Source organism: Ostrea edulis, chromosome 6 (assembly GCF_947568905.1).
Source record: "Ostrea edulis chromosome 6, xbOstEdul1.1, whole genome shotgun sequence".
In the NCBI taxonomy this organism is placed as follows: domain Eukaryota; kingdom Metazoa; phylum Mollusca; class Bivalvia; order Ostreida; family Ostreidae; genus Ostrea; species Ostrea edulis.
In genome coordinates, this window is record NC_079169.1 from 26,365,200 (window position 1) to 26,383,485 (window position 18,286).

At 35.9% G+C, this 18,286-nt stretch overlaps 2 protein-coding genes across 2 annotated transcripts in view; one reads left to right on the plus strand and one right to left on the minus strand.

Moving 5' to 3' along the window:
- The window catches only part of LOC125647973 (2-amino-3-ketobutyrate coenzyme A ligase, mitochondrial-like), a 44,403-nt gene that overhangs the window by 8,762 nt on the left and 17,355 nt on the right, over positions 1 to 18,286 (minus strand). Inside the window, exons 3-6 of the mRNA XM_048874854.2 lie at positions 12,663 to 12,752; positions 9,883 to 10,102; positions 1,937 to 2,033; positions 223 to 309 (exon numbers count right to left, since the gene is read on the minus strand). Coding sequence (XP_048730811.2) covers positions 223 to 309; positions 1,937 to 2,033; positions 9,883 to 10,102; positions 12,663 to 12,752 — 494 coding nt within the window. The remainder of the gene's footprint in view (positions 1 to 222; positions 310 to 1,936; positions 2,034 to 9,882; positions 10,103 to 12,662; positions 12,753 to 18,286) is intronic.
- On the plus strand, positions 506 to 6,567 carry LOC125647974 (uncharacterized). The gene has a single exon (XM_048874855.2). It carries the CDS (start codon positions 5,488 to 5,490, stop codon positions 6,484 to 6,486), a length of 999 nt encoding a protein of 332 aa, XP_048730812.1. The 5' UTR covers positions 506 to 5,487; the 3' UTR covers positions 6,487 to 6,567.

Sequence of the window (18,286 nt, forward strand, 5' to 3'; positions counted from 1 at the left end):
TCCAGAAAGTTTCTGTTCACAGAGAACTAAGTAATTAGCAATGAATGATTTTTTTGTCTTTGTTACATAAAGAAAATTAAGTCTTGTTCCACCATTTCTCTAATGCAAACAAAAAAGTACAGATGTTTTAAAATCATTGAGTATATAAATATGTTCCAACTTTGTTTTTTTTTTACACAGTGCATTAAGTCCTATTTACAAAAGTTGTTAAGAATAATTTACCGTCCGGTGGGTCCAAAGAATCCTGTTCCGTGGCACTCATCAATAAACACCACAGCTCCATGTTTCTCAGCCAAATTGCAGATCTCTCTGAATAAAAAATATCAACTCAGATCTATAGAGTTCCGTAAATTCTCTCCCTACCTCAAAAATGTCAATTAATATAAAAACATTCATGTCAATTATTCAAATTACCAGTATCTTTGATATCAGTAATTCCTGTGTCAATAATTATTTATTAATCGTCAAAATGTTATTACATGTATATAAAAATTATCTAATTTTTTATTTTTAGTATATTGAAATAAATAACGCCAAAGGCATTCGTGATATCAATACATAAACATTGAATTACTGAGATCACTTAAATTGATGGAAATTCAGGAAATACACTGCATACAGTCTAGATTTTGACTGAAGTTAAATTTTTGCCATTTTAAGGAGGTAATCTACATCGTCATAATGGCTGACTTCCTTTTAAAACATGGATGAAAATATAAATATCAGCAATATTTGTGTATGCATTTAAAAATTTCTCGCCTAGCTGAGTAGCTCAGTAAGTTAGTACTATCGACTGCCGAACTATAGATTGCATGTTCCGAGTCCAGTAGGGGTTTCTCAAATTGCTTTCAACTAAAACTGCATTTTTTGACTAAATCAAGTAAATTTGAAAGTTTTCAATTTCAAAATATTGTTGTACACATCCTCCACTTTCTATCCATATCAAATTTCTATGGTGTACCTCCTTAAGGGCATATGTGACATTCTCAATAATATACAAATATTTCAGGTTCAATTCACTTGCATTCTATCTCGTTTCTACAAATTTTAAAAATCTTGGGGTATGGTATGGGGTAGGGTACTGGTAAAAACATGTCTGTTTTTAAGCTAGCATATTTTGATAGTTCCTGGTTGTTGCAAGTAAAAATGTAATGTCAGCTCTTATGTATTACAGTAAGTTATATAAATGGACTTCACTGTAACAAAGAAGGAGTGAAAAATCTTTGGAACAATAAGGTATCAAACCCAGGACCCTTACATTTCTATTTAGGTGATCTAACCACTGAGTTACCCAGGCCAATATATGAAATATGGTAAAATTACTACAATATAAAATTCAATCCTATTTCGGAAATCATACAAGAACTCTTCATACTGAGGAGATGAAAAACTGATTTTAGAGAAAATGTCAGAAACATTGCACATGTCATTTATTTACAGGTAAAATATCATGAGATTGAAAATGTATAAAATAGTGAATTTAAAGTTTATATAAGAGTCATCTTTTTCTTAGAGATTTCTGTGAATTTAAAGTTTATAAGAGTCATCTTTTTCTTAGAGATTTCTGTGAATATAAAGTTTATAAGAGTCATCTTTTTCTTAGAGACTTCTGTGAATTTAAAGTTTATAAGAGTCATCTTTTTCTTAGAGACTTCCGTGAATTTGAAGTTACGTGTATGTTAGAGACTCTTCCCGTAAAGTTTCATAGCTAAAGCTCAAATAGTATCATCCGGACACCACTTCTCACTGTATGAGACCCTTTGACCTTTTAATCTACACATTTCCCAGTGTGATATAATGAAAATCATACAGCTGAGTACTTATGGTAGGGGGCGCCACATTTCACAGTGTACTATGTTGAGAACTGTGAGCATGAGCTGAGTACTTATGGTAGGGAGCACCAGATTTCACACAGAACTGTGAGCTGAGTACTCACGGCAATGGGGCAACATTTCCATCCATGCTGAACACTCCATCTGTGGCTATAAGCTTCTTCTTACAGTCCTTGGCATCAGTCAGCTGTCCCTCCAGATCTACAATACAATTCAGTATTAACAATATATCATTTACACTCAGTGCAAATTAATCCTGAGCTTTCTGGGGTGCTAAAAGAAATCAGAAAACTAAATATTTTGAATTTATATGTTTGGTTGTTTTTACATCTCTTTGAGAATTTTTCACTTATATCGAGATGACATTAGCAGTAACTGAAGCACCACAAAATCTGACCTATGTATGGAGCTCTGGGCTTTAGCAGTAAAGGTTCTTTACTGTGCCAACGCCTGTTATGACATGGGATGACAGTTTCTATAGCCTCATCCAAAAGACTGCGACTCTCACTTTAATGCCGAGCATTTGGTGAAGGAACTGTCATTACCTACTTCTGCATCTTTAGTTTGAATGAAGTTACAAGCTGGGCTTGAACCCACAACCTCCAAGTCATGAAGTAAGAATTCCAACCACTGAGCTACCTGATTCAATCTTAATATCACAAAGTGTGCAAACAGCCTGCCAGCACACCCGGGACATACTAAATCGAGAGCAGACATAAAGTTTTTACAATACATCAGCCCACTTGGATGCATTAATTTTACCTAGAACCCTATTTGGTTTTTATTTCAATTCAAATCATGTTTGTATCTTTATCATAGTAATTTTAACAAGAGGCCCTGGGCCACATTGCTCACCTGAGCAGCAGTTCCTAGCAATAAACAAGCTTAAGAAACGATCATTATACAAGCAGATTCGTTCAGAAAAAAAACATAACTAAAAATTCATTAATTTTCTAACTTTATTATTAAACTTGACTACAAATTCATTAATTATCATATGCCCTTGTAGACGGGTATGGCCTTTCATATTAACAAATTTCATCAAAGGATGCTTTGTGCCAAGTTTGGTTCCCCATACATTCAAATGTAAAACTTTGATTCCCTATTGTGGCCCCCATCATAACTCTAGAGATCATGACTTCTACAAACCTGAATCTCCTCTTTGTCAGGAAGCTTTCTTGTAACTTTCAGCTTTTCTGGCTCAGTGGTTTTCGAGAAGATGATTTTTAATTAACCCCACCCTAATTTTGTATATTTGTGATTATCCACCCTTTGAAGGGGGCATAGCCCTTCATTTGAACAAACTTGAATCCCAACTTGAATCCCCTTCACCCAAGAATGCTTTGTGCCAAGTTTGGTTGAAATTGGCCCAGTGGTTCTAAAGAAGAAGATGAAAATGTGAAAAGTTTAAGCCATTGCCAACAGACAGCAGACAAATTTCAATCAGAAATGTTCACTTGAGCCTTCATCTTAGGTGAGCTATAAAGAATTTCAGCTATTGGTAATCCATCATTCTAAAGTGGTGTATGAAACTTCGCGTTGGTCACACAAGTCGTTTGACCTAGACTACGCATGTTGAAATTACATCAAATTCATTTTTCTAAATGACATTATAAGGAACAAAAGTAATTTCTACTCATTAAATATGATTCAAAACAAATAAGACAATTCATGTTCTTTTACAAACCGTGTCAAAATGAGTAAAAATTGATTTCGTTCCTTAAATAAAATGCAAGGAAACAGTAAAATGTGATACAGTGAAGAGAATGTTTAAGAAATAATCAATTTTAAATATGAGCCAAACAAATTTCAACTATTTTCTATCAGCACATTCTGACTATCTTCTGCACTTCTAAATGCTCTTAGTTTTTAAAATGAATTATCTAAATGAAATCAAATCAAATCAATTTCACATTAACAAAATGTAAATTTAATATGTTTGCACATGATGCCTTGATTGGAACTCTGTTATTGTTACAAGCAAATTGAGAAAATGTCAACGAGATTGTTAAATCTGATTTCTCAGACTAGCAGCGCACTGCAATTCCTTTGTTACTGTAAAAATCAATTTTAATAAAGGGGATAGAAAAACTATGGTTTGATAGATTTGCAGACATATATTCTAAAACCTTTATTTACAGTAACAACGAGTTGAGTGTGAAAGCACTCTCAATGTATTGAGTATGGTTACAGTAAAACCTCAATAAGCAAACACCTCAAATTAGAAAATATCCAGTTATAGTAGTTTTGCTACAATATTGTGTTTTAAATTTTACATGACTAAATTAATGGAAGATGGGAGTAAATATAATATACATTCTGTACATATTTTCGATTTTGGGGATTAGGTGTATAACAAAACAATTAAAACAAAATGGAATATAGTTTTGAATTATTTTGATCCATTTGACTTCCCTAATTAATATGGTTTACGCAGGGATTTATCTATCCTGAATACATTCTAAAAATCTGTACATTGAATTATATCTCGAACTTTGAATATTTCCTGTACAAGGTATGAATTTTATTAAGGTTATAATTGTTAACATCAAAGTATGGAGCCAAGTTCATTTGTGATAAATTTGACCTTGACCTTCAACATTTGCATAGCAACGACTTTGATCGGTCAATTCACTGAGTATGAAGTCTCCATGTTGTATAATTCAAAAGTACATGTAAATGACCAAGATTAAAATTGCTGACAAAGAGACAGATGAACAAAAATAATATACCCCCATCGCCAATTTTATATCTTATGGGCATAACATTTTTCTGGCTCTATTTTTTTTTAATCTTAAACCTCTAACAATTCTGATGATGAAGTAATTATTCTTAATTTATATATTCTGTATGAAAAGGTGAAGATAACAAACAGAGATCAATCTCATAACTCCTATAAGGAATACAAAATAGAGAGTTGGGCAAACACAGAACCCTGGACATACCACAGGTGGGATTAGGTGCCTAGGAGGAGTGAGCATCCCCTGTCAACCGGTCACACCCACCAGAAACCCTTTATCTACCGGTCACACCCGCCAGAAACCCTTTATCTACCGGTCACACCCGCCAGAAACCCTTTATCTACCAGTCACACCCACCAGAAACCCTTTATCTACCGGTCACACCCGCCAGAAACCCTTTATCTCAATCAGAGAAACTCATAGTATGTAAAGAACAGCATGTTAGACAGATTTGTTTGACCCAATGACAGATTGTATCTAAACCAAGTAAGTTTTGTTACCAAAAATAATATCAAAAAATTAGCTTCATTGCTGTAGCCATCCTTCAGTGTCAGTAAAGCACAGCTTTAAATCCATCCTCTAACCCCTTGACAGCTAAATGTGTGAAATAAACCAATATCCATTACATTTGTTCAGTATAAAATAATTGATTCAGCGTAGAATTTCATTTGATTGGTTACTCAGTGAACAAAGAACATGCTGTAGAAAATGCACAATGATTGAAGAGGGTGAATATTCAAGATGCTTCCTGTTTCTGAAAGAACCATCAATTCAATCCATACCAAACTCCAGCTCTAATTGACTGCCTGCCATAAAACTAGTCCCTAACTGGGCCATTATCATTCCTGAAATAGCAAGCCAATACCACAAGACCTTTCAATGTTTGGAATACTGAACACTGTGGTTCTGTTTCCATGACAATGAAGAAAATTTGGGAAATAGTACTTTGGTGTATGTGTGTTTGTGTTGCTGGAGAGTGTCCCTTGGATTGGACAGAATTCTGTGATGGACAAACACATGTTGGATGCTACTTTGCTGACACTGTTGACGTTGCCTATCAAAATGCATACAGTATCTGTGCAGGAATGGCAGATCCATCCACTCTAGTTAACCCTATCAATCAAGTAGAGGTTGACTTTGTGACTAATTTGACAGGAAATAACAATTTATGGTATGACAATGGAGAAAACCCTTCTAAATGCTATTTAATTGGAGGAGTCAACCATACAATTATTGAGGTAGGTTGTGCCAGTCTTGGTAGAACAGTTTGTGATATTACTTCAAGCAATAGTTCAGATCTGTGTTATTCCTTGACAACTGAATCCACCCCACCATCCACAGAGATAACGACTGCAAGTACAGCAACAGAGACCTCACCACAAATAAACACTCAAGTGCAGACAACTGAATCCACCCCACCATCCACAGAGATAACGACTGCAAGTACAGCAACAGAGACCTCACCACAAATAAACACTCAAGTGCAGACAACTGAATCCACCCCACCATCCACAGAGATAACGACTGCAAGTACAGCAACAGAGACCTCACCACAAATAAACACTCAAGTGCAGACATCATCCACCTCAGATCCTCAAACTACCACCTCCCAAAACAATGCCTCCCAAGACAATGAGAGGAATGTCACGTGCTTATGTACCAAGGTCTGTCACGTAAGTTACACATCCGACGACCTTCAGACCAAGGTGCAGAACATCAAACAAAACCTGACCGTGGACACGTCTGTTCTTTCTGCGACAGTGCGTAAGCTGACGTGTGCTGAGGACACTAGGCCCTCTTCTGCCGTCATTGGTTACACAGGGGGGATAATCCTAGTTCTCCTGGTGTTGATGATCATTAGCCTCGACTGTTTTCCTAAAGCTCATAAATTTCCACACCATAAACAAGTTTAGATTTGCCAGATGTTTTATATAATTGCACTAACTATCAATTTTTTGTATTACTGAAGAATTAAAATAAATCCTAACCTGATATTTTAGATTTGTTCATTAGAAATCAGGTGCCATTTCTAGTATACATGATGCATGACATTATAGGCTCCGCTTATTTTTTGGTTTATGAGGTTTGCTGAGTTTACAATTTCAGCTATAGTAACAATTTTTTTTTTGGTCACAAGTGTTTTGGTTGTATTTCCCTACATATTCTATTTCACTACAGTGATAAGAATTATTTGCTGTTTAAAATGGTGTGACCGTTGAGACGAGTGAAGACCTTTCACATCTTACAACACGACTTTAGATAGCCTATGCAATAATTTTGTTTTCCTCAGTAAAATACTACATCTTAAAATTCCATTTTATCTGAAATAAGAATAAAGAAACTATATATTTTTATTTGTGTTCATTGACATTATTTATTTGTTGTAGCAATAAATATGTCTCAAAATAACTATATCCCCCCCAATCCCTGTAAAATCTACATAGGTCATTCGATAATTGTTGCCCATCCCATAAAAAAAACAATTAATCCCTAGCTTGGGATCCCTAGTGCAGAGATGGAGCTAATTTTGCCTTACTTAACTGTCAGACAGTGTTTTTATAACAAAATCAATCTACCAGCTATGGTCCCTGCAGTAGCACGTCAGTCATGGATGTAAACAATTAGCACTTTCAGGTATAAAAAGTAAATATCAAAGAAATATCGTATAACAGGTATTTTCCACAGTTGGAAATTTTTGTGATTCGATCCGTAAATGGTAGCAAATCATATTATGTGTTTCCAATTTTTGCAGTTGTATAATACCTATATGTATCTATATACACACACATATATTTGTCATTTTTTTTGTCATTTGTCATTTTACTATCATGTTTTATTTAAATTCTTTCTATTGTTTTATCATTTCCTGCTCTTGCAGGTCTTTTATTAGTATATTATCATTGATTATTAGCACAAACATTGTACAGCGCATAGAAACTATATGTAATTTTGCGCGTTATAAATGAATAAAATAATAATATATTTTTTGATTATAATTTTCCGAACAAAATAGACATCTGCAGAAAATACCTATTATACAGTATATATCGGGACTTAAATTTTAATTTCACGAGAATGGGAGTAAATTTGCTTATTTTTACATTGGGGAAAATATGGAATAGGAAGATTACTTTCAGAGATTGAGAACTTCAAGAGACTGATGTTCAAGTTGTCAAGAGTCCCCTGTGTGAAACACGTAGAAACTTACTCTTAATCCAAAAGTTACTCCATGTTAATTATGTACACACATAAGAAACAAGCAATTCAGATGCTGATTTTAGTAGATAAAGAATGGCTAAAAAATAAAATGTCTTATTTCTGACAGCAGTTTACAAAATATGGAGTGAAACTATTTGTAACTGATAGTTTGGTTTGTCACCAAAAAAATTTAATGTTGAAATATACATATGAAATCTCAATAATTTCACAGAGATAATCTGGATTTTTAGGGGCTGAATAAGGCCCTTAATATTGTAACGGCCAAGCGATTGATTTTATAGTAGCTGCCACCAGTTGTCTTCCTTGACAACAATCCAATATTTTGAAAATTGACTCTGATGTAAAGTTTACTAATTTATTGAGTTATGTATAAGTTAGGTGAAGTTTGTTATACAACAATGTAATACTCCAGAAATATTTCTGGGACTTCATGCACAGAATATAAAAGAACAATCGTAACAATATCTCTTACAATAGAGTTATAGCGACTGAACCTGGTGCCAATTGTATGAATTAATGCTAAGTTATAGTCTGACCCAACCAATGAAAGGTGAAGATAACAAATCCATATATAATAACTTATCATTAGTATAAAATAATAATTGGTTCCCCTCTTTAGATTGATTAGTTGAATTGTTACTTCTATGAATAATATTCTGAGTCTTACACTTATTATTAAATTGTGACTTTACACCAGTAATTTTGAACACAGGTAACTGGGAATGATTCTTAACCTAAGTAATTACCTAATCTAATCCTAATTAATTAATCAATCTCCAGATCAGCCTTATCAGGCAACACTGGGAACGTCCTATTCGTAAAGTAAAATTAGCTATCTCCCAGAATCTTGTCGGATTCTGACTTATATACCCTTTCTTAAGTCCGGGGCAACAGACGGGACAACCCCACCAGGGACGGGGCAACGCACGTAAAGACGGGTCAACCCCAACTTTCCCCGGACAATCCAAATCCCCATTAAACCAACCCCGGCTAAGTATTCTACGGGACTATATCGTTTATCTATAACTAAAATAACTTAAAATCAAGTCTATAAATCCAATTATAATAAAGATCAAACACTTACATTATAAGCACTCTTCGTAGTAAAAACAGCCGTCTGCAACCTAAACAACTTTGACCCGAAGATCGGGGTCAAATAAAAATAGACGCGGCCCCAACTCTGACTTTTATAAACAAATATGGCACCTAATACGAACAACGTGATTGTTTATCACATTAAAAATCGCTATATACACAAATATATGTGGATGAACACCATGCTACTGAAGTAATCAGCGTAAGCAGGCAATAGTCATATTAATAACTTGTGGTTTTACATACAACCCTTTGATTAAAACTATAAATAACACCGGTAACATCGAGTGTATAAAATAACACATGGCACATATGCACATGTATGTAAACATACTCAGTCAACGACTGGAAATAACGAGAAAAGATCGTAAGCTATAAATACATATAATCAAGCTTGCAATATTAGCTAAAGAATGCCATTTTCCTACAATATGTACCGTGATGCTTCTTTGTCCTTCATATTCTTTTTATACTTCTGAACCCCATTGTGACACAAGCCTCACCCAGGAGCTGTGATTTGAACAATCACAGGGATAACTGTATTTCAATCATTTAGATCTTCATTCTTGAAAGCTAGCATACTAGAGAGCCAACGTAACCATACTGTGTAGACAGATTAAGCCACACCACTCCCTTCCTCTGTTACATAATAAAAGGACTGCCACTAGCATCACGATGACAGGCAGACAGTAGATGATTATTCCCCTTGTTTCCATGCTTGTTAATACTGTATATCTGGGGTTTATCCATGGGGGTGATAAATTTGGCTTATTTTAACAGTTAGATAGCTTTCTGCCAAAATTCCACTTGCCAAATATGCACCAAATTGCGACTTCAGTCTGTGCAAGAGAGATAACTCTTCCGTGTCAGCCAAAATTTATTCTGCTAAAATTAATAGCATGCCTTTGAGTCAGCAAATTGCCAAATTTTAGACCCATGGAAAAATTCCACTATACGGTATTACATATGTTGTACCACTGTTCCTAAGTTCTTACCTGCCATGTTTCTGTGCTGGTAGCGAAGTCTCTTGGCTTTACAGAGTCGGATCCCATCAATGATGGAGGCGTGATTTAGTTCATCCGAAATCACAGCATCCTCTGCACTCAGGAGAACCTCAAAAATACCTGCATTGGCATCAAAACAACTGGCATACAAGATGGAGTCCTCCTTTCCATGAAATTTAGCAATTTTCTCCTCCAGTTCTTTATGCAAGTCCTATGATCATAAAGAGAAAGAGAAGTATACAACCTAGGAAATGCCAGCTTGTTAAAATCTGCTATAGTGCTGTAGTTACTTTAATATTGTATAATGTCGAAATCTGTTGCGTGGGCATTTATCCACAAAATTCAAATCTTGATTATTGATTTCCGAAATGAAACGAATAGAGAAAAATCTTGATTTTTCTTATATTCAAAATGAAGAAAGAGAGAAAGAAATCTGGAAACTCCTGAATATCAGAATGCTGTCAGGCTAAAGAAAATAGCCACCTTACTTACTGAAAATGAACAACTGATAAGTTATGTCCCTTTTCTCCAGCTCATACTGTTCACTTTCATTGGTATTCATTTTCTTTTGACTATTATTGAAATTTGAAATTCCAGAATATGAAATGATTTAACTAATTTTTTGAATTAGCAAAAAATATGCAAGCTGAATGTTCATTACTGGTTAGCGCATACAAAAGTAATGTAAAACAAAAGATATTACAAATGGGAACTGTTCACTTTCATTTCAAATGGAAAAGGGGTGCAGTGATGGCATGTAATTAATGAGAGGTTCACTGCAAGGTAACTACTTAACTCCTGCATGAAGCAGTCAATAAAAATATCTAAATTTGATTTTTGAATTAGCTTTCCATGTTGACTTACTGAAAAGCATAAACATTCAAAAACTGGAAATAAATACAACATTTCATGCGGAAAACACTGTATCATCCCCAGACTAGCAATTCATTGTTAGAGAGGATACAGTGACCGGGCTGTTTATGTGTGAGTTATGTCTGTGTGTCTGTGGGTGAATGAGTGTGTGTGTGTGTGTGGGGGGGGGGGGGGGGGGGGGTGAGTATGTGTGTGTAACACTGAGCTTGTAGACACTCTACAGGCCATGAGTGTGTAATACTGAGCTTGTAGACACTTTATAGACACTCTACAGGCCGTGAGTGTGTAATATTGAGCTTGTAGACACTCTACAGGCCGCATTTATTGCTCGATTGATTTGATACTTCACATGTAGCTGTTAGGAAGAAACCTATTAATTTTGGGGGTCAAAAGGTTAAAGTCATTAACTCGTACAAAAAGCTTGTGTAATCACAACAGGCCACTTGTTTTGCTCGATTTATTTGATACCTCATATGTAGCTTTATTATCAAGAGAGGAAGATCCTATTAATTTGGGGGTCAAAAGGTCACGGTCACTATGGAATCATAGAATACCGGTAGGCTTGTAGACACTCATTGAGAGGGTATATTGTCTCACCTTGAGGAACTCTAGTTTTAACTTTTCAATTGTCATACATCTACTTGGCTCTTTCCTTTTTGAAATTCATAACTTAGTAACACACCAAACCTAGCAAACCTGAATGCCTAACATTTGTTGTTGAATGATGTCATTTGTATCTGATTGATTTGTGCCAAACATACCGTGTATAAGTGGAATTTTTAGTGAGACACAAATTTTGTGATTTTTCCATAAAATGTGTATATACATGTATATTTAGCGAGAGCTAATTCAAGCAACTTTATAATTCCAGGAAAGGTAACTGTTACCTCCGCTATGAAATAAATTGTTAGCAATATTCACTTTAGTGACCTTATCACTCTCACTAATAGTGCCAAAATTAAATCCTCACTAAAAATTCTGCATATACAATAGTTTTCCAGAGTTTTTTCATGCTTTGATTTCGGAAGCTGATATTCATTATGTGTATTATTTCTGTATGTTCATAAGGCTTCATTACAGTTGAGTGATTTTTACAAGATTCACGGGATTTTGTGTCTAATATTGTTTTCTGGATTTTTCCCCACTGTACTTCGGGTGGCTCATTACACAAAAATTTAACCTTTGACCTCAACAGTCATCAATAACAGCCCGTTTGAGCATCTTGTATGAAGCATGATTTCACTATCGAAAGAGTGAAACAAGATCTCAATTATCTTATATGAACTTTTTGTGAATTTTTTCCAGAATGATAAAAGGTGTTTGTTTGCACCTAGGAATTTGAAATTTTATATGTGGTTACCTAATGAATAGATACTGATCAAGTTTCATGTTTGTTACTGTTGACTGATTCCAGCCCATTCAGACACATGAAGTGCGTTAGAAATCGCCATTCTATTTGTTCTCGTGCTTCGTTCATAAAGTCGCAAATGCTGAGAACATTTGCGCACAAACGTGTTCTTTGACCACAATACCTACAGAGGTGGTGTGAGTTCTTGCACCTCGAACTTGTTCTCGGGTTGCATACTCGGTGTTTGGGATCAACAGGAATTTGTACTTGTGTGAAGAACGGCGATCTCGAACGCACTCAGGGGTTTCCTCCACATAATGATGTCATGGTTGAATGAAGTTAAATTTTTGTTTTCCAAACTTCTGTAACATTGTTTTGATTTAAGAAGCTGAAGTTAATTGGTATGATGTTTACTGTATTGAAAATGCAAAAAGTGATAGAACTGAAATTTTAAAAGGACTGCATGCAGAATATTACTCTTATCAATTATTTCTCAAAATCATCAACAACAATTGTTGATTTCTTTTTGAATAAAATCCATCAGTATTACCATGGTGCCACATATAAATCTGACAGAACTCAGACCAGCTCCATGTGTGTCCAGTGCTTTTTTGCCTGCCTCAATCACTTCAGGATGACTCTGAAAAATATTACCTTATTAGCTGATCATACAACAAAACTGAATCATTGGTTCTTTTTTCATTTCCTTTGATTGAGGCCCTACAATAATGCTCAGAATTTTGTCATGTGCCAATAATCTTGCATCCTAAGATTATATTAAATGAATTAGATATGCAAAGCTCTCTCACAGATGTCATTCACCTACTGAATAACAAAACCCTCTCCTAGTTACAAAGTTATTTAAGGTAGCTCCATCTTCGTGTGAATTATCAATATTGATGGTTCAAAGTAGAGAAACTATATTCATTTCCCCTAAGATAGTTTAATCTAATAAATAAACAAAGACAAGAGGCCCAGGGGCCTTATAGGTCACCTGAGTATCATGTAATTTTACTTTTGGATGGAAGAAACATTGAATAGCTACAGTCATGGGACATAATTATTCGCCACCCCGTGCGCAAATGGCGTTGTATTTGCGATTAGGAACCGAAAATAGACCCCCGCGCTATAAATAGACAACAAATTTCCCCTTCATATTTTTACAACAGGGTCAAGCTACTAAAATTGATGACGTGTACACATACATTTTTTCGTCTGCTATGATCATAAACTTAGTAAACATTGTTGATTGAAATGGGTCGTAAAGGGAAAGAGCCGAGCATTGAAGTCAGAAATCTCATAATAACTTCACACAAAGTGAACGGAAATGTTTCCAACTTATCAAGGACTTTAGGAATACCCAGATCTACCGTGCGAAGTGTTATTAAGAAATTCAAACAGCAAATTGATGTAAAAAATCGCACGGGAAGGGGCCGTAAGTGTCTATTCACGCAGAGGGATTCTAACAAACTTTCAAGGGTCATCAAAGGAAATCGGAGACGTACTTACAAAGACATAACAGGCATTATTAATGAAAATAGGAATCATCAATTTTGTACAAAAACTGTTGAAAGAAAAATAAAAAAAAATTAGGATATGTACGGAGGGTTGCAAAGCAGAAAGTGGCAGTTCGTGAAGTGAATAAAAAAGAACGTGTAAAATGGTGCAAGGAGAGGAAATATTGGACAGTTCAGCAAGAATGGTGTAAATGGATTTTCAGTGATGAGAGTCAGATTGTTATTTGGGATAACAACAAGGTATACGTGTGGCGAAAAGCGGATGAAAAATATAACCCCCAACTCGCGTGTCCTGCTCCGCGACGAAAGTTAAGTGTTATGATCTGGGGATGCATTTGTTTTCAAGGTATGGGCACTTTGACTGATATCCAAGGTAACATTAATGCTCAAAGATATATACAAATAATTGATGATGATATATGGCCAGTAATAGCCAGGCAATTCTCGGAGAACAACTACATTTTCATGGACGACGATGCCCCTGTTCATCGAGCCAAAATTATTAAAGATTATGTAGCTGACAACAACATTAATACAACAACATGGCCAGCACAGTCACCAGATTTAAATATAATAGAGAACATATGGTTACATTTGAAAAGAACACTAGAAACCCGTGTCCATTTTATAAACTCTCGACAAGATCTTATAGCGGAAATTCGGACTGTGTGGGAAAACATCCCATTAAACTATGTACAGGACCTTTATAATTCTATACCAAGGCGACTAAAGGAGGTAATCAGGATGAAAGGAAATCTGACCAAATACTGAGGTAAGATTTTAATTCTATCCACAGCAAACAACTTTTAAACTTCACCAAGTGGACGTGCGTTTCATGGCAGCCATTTTGAAAGTGGCGAATAATTATGTCCTATGACTGTATGTGGTCAGCCCCGCCTTTGCACCAGAACCCCTGACCCAGGGGCCATAAATTTCAGTTTTGAAAGAAGCATCCTTGATCATCATTATCATACTATTAGTATGAATGTTGCTACTTCAATGTCCAGTGCGCATGACCTTTGACCTTTTGACCCCAAAATCGATAGGGAACATCTTCATCCCATGGGTAGTCCATATGTATGATATGGTGACTGTAGGTGGAAAGGAAAACGCTTTAGAGCCCGGAAACCATATTGCTACTTCAATGTCCAGTGTGCTTGACCTTTGACCTTTTGACCCCAAAATCGATAGGGAACATCTTCATCCCATGGGTAGTCCATATATATGATATGGTGACGGTAGGTGGAAAGGATAATGCTTTAGAGCCCGGAAACCATTGCGTCTACAGACGGACGGACGGACAGCCCGATTCCAGTATACCCCCCCCTCCCCCCAACTTGTTGCGGGGGGTATAAAGAGGCATCCTTGCTCATCATTACCATGCTATTAGTTTGTCTACTTAATACCCAGAGACAGAGAAGAAGATTTTCAAAGAATTTCTACATTTTCACTATATGACCAATAGAGCCCCACCCTAACACAAGAACCCCTGCCCCAGGGGCCATGAATTTCACAATTTTGGTAGAGGGCTCAATGCTCATTATAATTATGCCCACAGTTTGGCTTCTTGATGTCCAGGAGTAAAGAAGAAGATTTTTTAAAATTACACTCATTTTGATGGTTTTTGCCCCACCCCTCAGGCCCCAGGGGGGCAGGGACCACGAATTTCATAATTTTTGTTCCCCTCCACCCACAGATGCTATATGCCAAAATTGGTTGAAATTGGTTCAGGGGTTTCAGAGAAGAAGCTGAAAATGTTCAAATGTTAACACACAACGCACGACGAACGACGACGGACAAAAACAGATAGCAATAGGTCACCTGAATTCACCTGAATGAATTCAGGTGACCTAAAAATGCGTCTGTTGCCATCTTTTTAAATATGGTAGACATAAATAAACAGAAGTATATGTCAACGTCAGAAAATCACACATTTTCATTAAAAAGAAAAAGAACAAGAGGCCCAAGGGCCTAGAATCGCTCTTCTGATAAATTGTACAACCCCACCATTTCTATTCTTAGCCTCTTAGTATTCTAAATCTTTAGTTAAATCCTAAGAATTCAAAAAAAGTAGGTCAATGTGACCTACTTTTTGGTTTACACATTTTGAGAACCCAAGAAATATCAACTGACAAAGTTTGATGATTTTAAGCCAATTAGTATCTGAATATTGAAATATAGCTGTCAAATTCCAATCCTAGGTCATGGTGACCTACTTTTTGGTCATCGAACTCCGAACATGCAAGACCCATCAACTGACAAAGTTTGATGACTGTAGGTCAAATAGTATCTGAAATATATAAATATAGCCGTCAAATTCCAAAAGTAGGTCAAGGTGACCTACTTTTTCGTCAACACCCTTCAAACATGCAAGACCCAACAACTGACAAAGTTTGATGACTGTAGGTCAAATAGTATCTGAATTATTTAAATATAGCCGTCCAATTCTAAAAGTAGGTCAAGGTGACCTACTTTTTGGTCAACACCCTTTGAACATGCAAGACGCATCAACTGACAAAGTTTGATGACTGTAGGTCAAATAGTATCTGAAATATATAAATATAGGTGTCCAATTCCAAAAGTAGGTCAAGTTGAACTACTCTTTGGTCGAAACCCTTCGAACATGCAAGACCCATCAACTGACAAAGTTTGATGACTGTAGGTCAAATAGTATCTGAATATATAAATATAGCCGTCAAATTCCAAAAGTAGGTCAAGGTGACCTACTTTTTGGTCGACACACTCCGTTGACTCAAGATGCATCAACTGTCAAAGTTTGATGATTGTAGGTCAAATAGTGTCTGAAATATAGTAATTTAGCTGTCAAATACCAAAAGTAGGTCACGGTGACCTACTTTTTGGTCAAACACAAACCGAAGACGAAGACGCATCAACTGACAAAGTTTGATGATCCTAGGTTTTACAGTGCCCAAAAATATGCATCTAAAATTGAAAAATGTGAAATTTGAATATCTGCAAAATTCAAAAGTAGGTCACCGACCTACTTTTTTATAAATATGTTTCAAGGCCTCAAGATGCATCAACTTACAAGATTTGATGATTCTAAACCTCTCGGTATTTGAAATAACAACTTAAAATATATCTATAAATGATAAGCCATAAAATTCAGAAAGTAGGTCATGGTGACCTATTTTTCAGTTGACGCATTTCAAGGTCCCATGATCCACCAACTGACAAGTTTTGATGATCATAGGCTTCAAAGTGTCCAAGATATGCATCAAAATTAATTTTAAAATAAATACCTGCAAAATTCAAAAAGTAGGTCACCGTGACCTACTTTTGAGACAACTTGACACAAGGTCCTAAGATGCATCAACTGTCAAAATTTGATGATCCTAGTCCTTATAATGACTAAAATATCTAAGATTTAAGGAATTTAAAAAAAATTTAAATTTAGGTCAACTTTGAAGTGACCTTGAGACCACGCCCTTTGCCCCAGGGTAATGCCTTGAACAATTTTTAATCTACAACATATCCTCATCCTTATGTGTAAGTTTGGTGATAATCTGCCCTGTGGTTCTTGAGAAGAAGATTTTTTAGCAACCACTACTTTTGTTTGTATTTTCCTGATTATCTCTCCTTGTTAAAGGGTCACATTCCTCTATTTAGTATGTATGAAAGCCCTTGGGCCAATGATACCCTGTACCAAATTTGAAAGAAATTGGCCAAGGGGTTCTTGAGTTATAGCCCTTTTTCTAAAAAGTTTACGCACACCGCACACCGCACAAATGGCCATAGCATTAGCTCTTTGAGCCTTTGGCTCAGAAGAGCTAAAAATACACAAAGAACTTGTTAAAATGACCAATTCTTAAAGTCAACAGTTTCAAACAAAAGTACCACAAATGGTACAACATACGTCCATCGAACAGTGAAATTCAACCTGTAAACACATTATGCACTCTGTAATGATATCAAACACATTTTGAATAGAAAAGCCTTAAAGTAGGTCATAGTGCAGCAATCTGTCTGACATGTGAACTGATTAATGTATTTCTCAGAGCGGGAGGTTGCAATATCTGTATTATGATGAGAAAAAGTCCAGAAGACTTTGTGACCTACTTTTTGTCCTAAATTAGGTCATGGTGTACCAATCAAGTTGAAATGTGAATTGATTTATATGTTTTTCTCTGAGAGATAGTTGTGACAAAATTTCAGGGCAATACCTGTATCCATAATGAAAAGAAATCTGGAAAACTGTTTGACTTACTTTTAGCCTTAAAGTAGGTCATAGTGAACCAATCCAGCTGAAATGCAATCTGAACTTGTATTCCTCCGAGAGGAAGCTTGTGACTAAATTCCAGGGCAATATCTGTATCCGTAATAATAAAAAACAAGAGGCCCATGGGCCACATCGCTCACCTGAGTCACCTTGGTCCATATCAGAAGATTTTCCATATCTATTTGCATGTAAAACCGTAGTCCTTATTATGGCCCCAAACCTTCCCCTGGAGGCCATGGTTTTTGCAAACTTGAATCTACACTATGTCAGAAAGCTTTCATGTAAATGTGAACTTCTTTGGCCCAATGGTTCTTGAGAAGAAGATTTTTAAAGATTGTCCCTATATATTTGTATGTAAAACTTTGATCCCCTATTGTGGCCCCATCCTACCTCGGGGGGGGGGGGGGGGGGGGGGGG

What these genes read in the sequence shown, in the direction of transcription:
- LOC125647974 (XM_048874855.2), top strand. Translation starts at nt 5,488, where the DNA reads ATGACAATGAAGAAAATTTGGGAAATAGTACTTTGGTGTATGTGTGTT.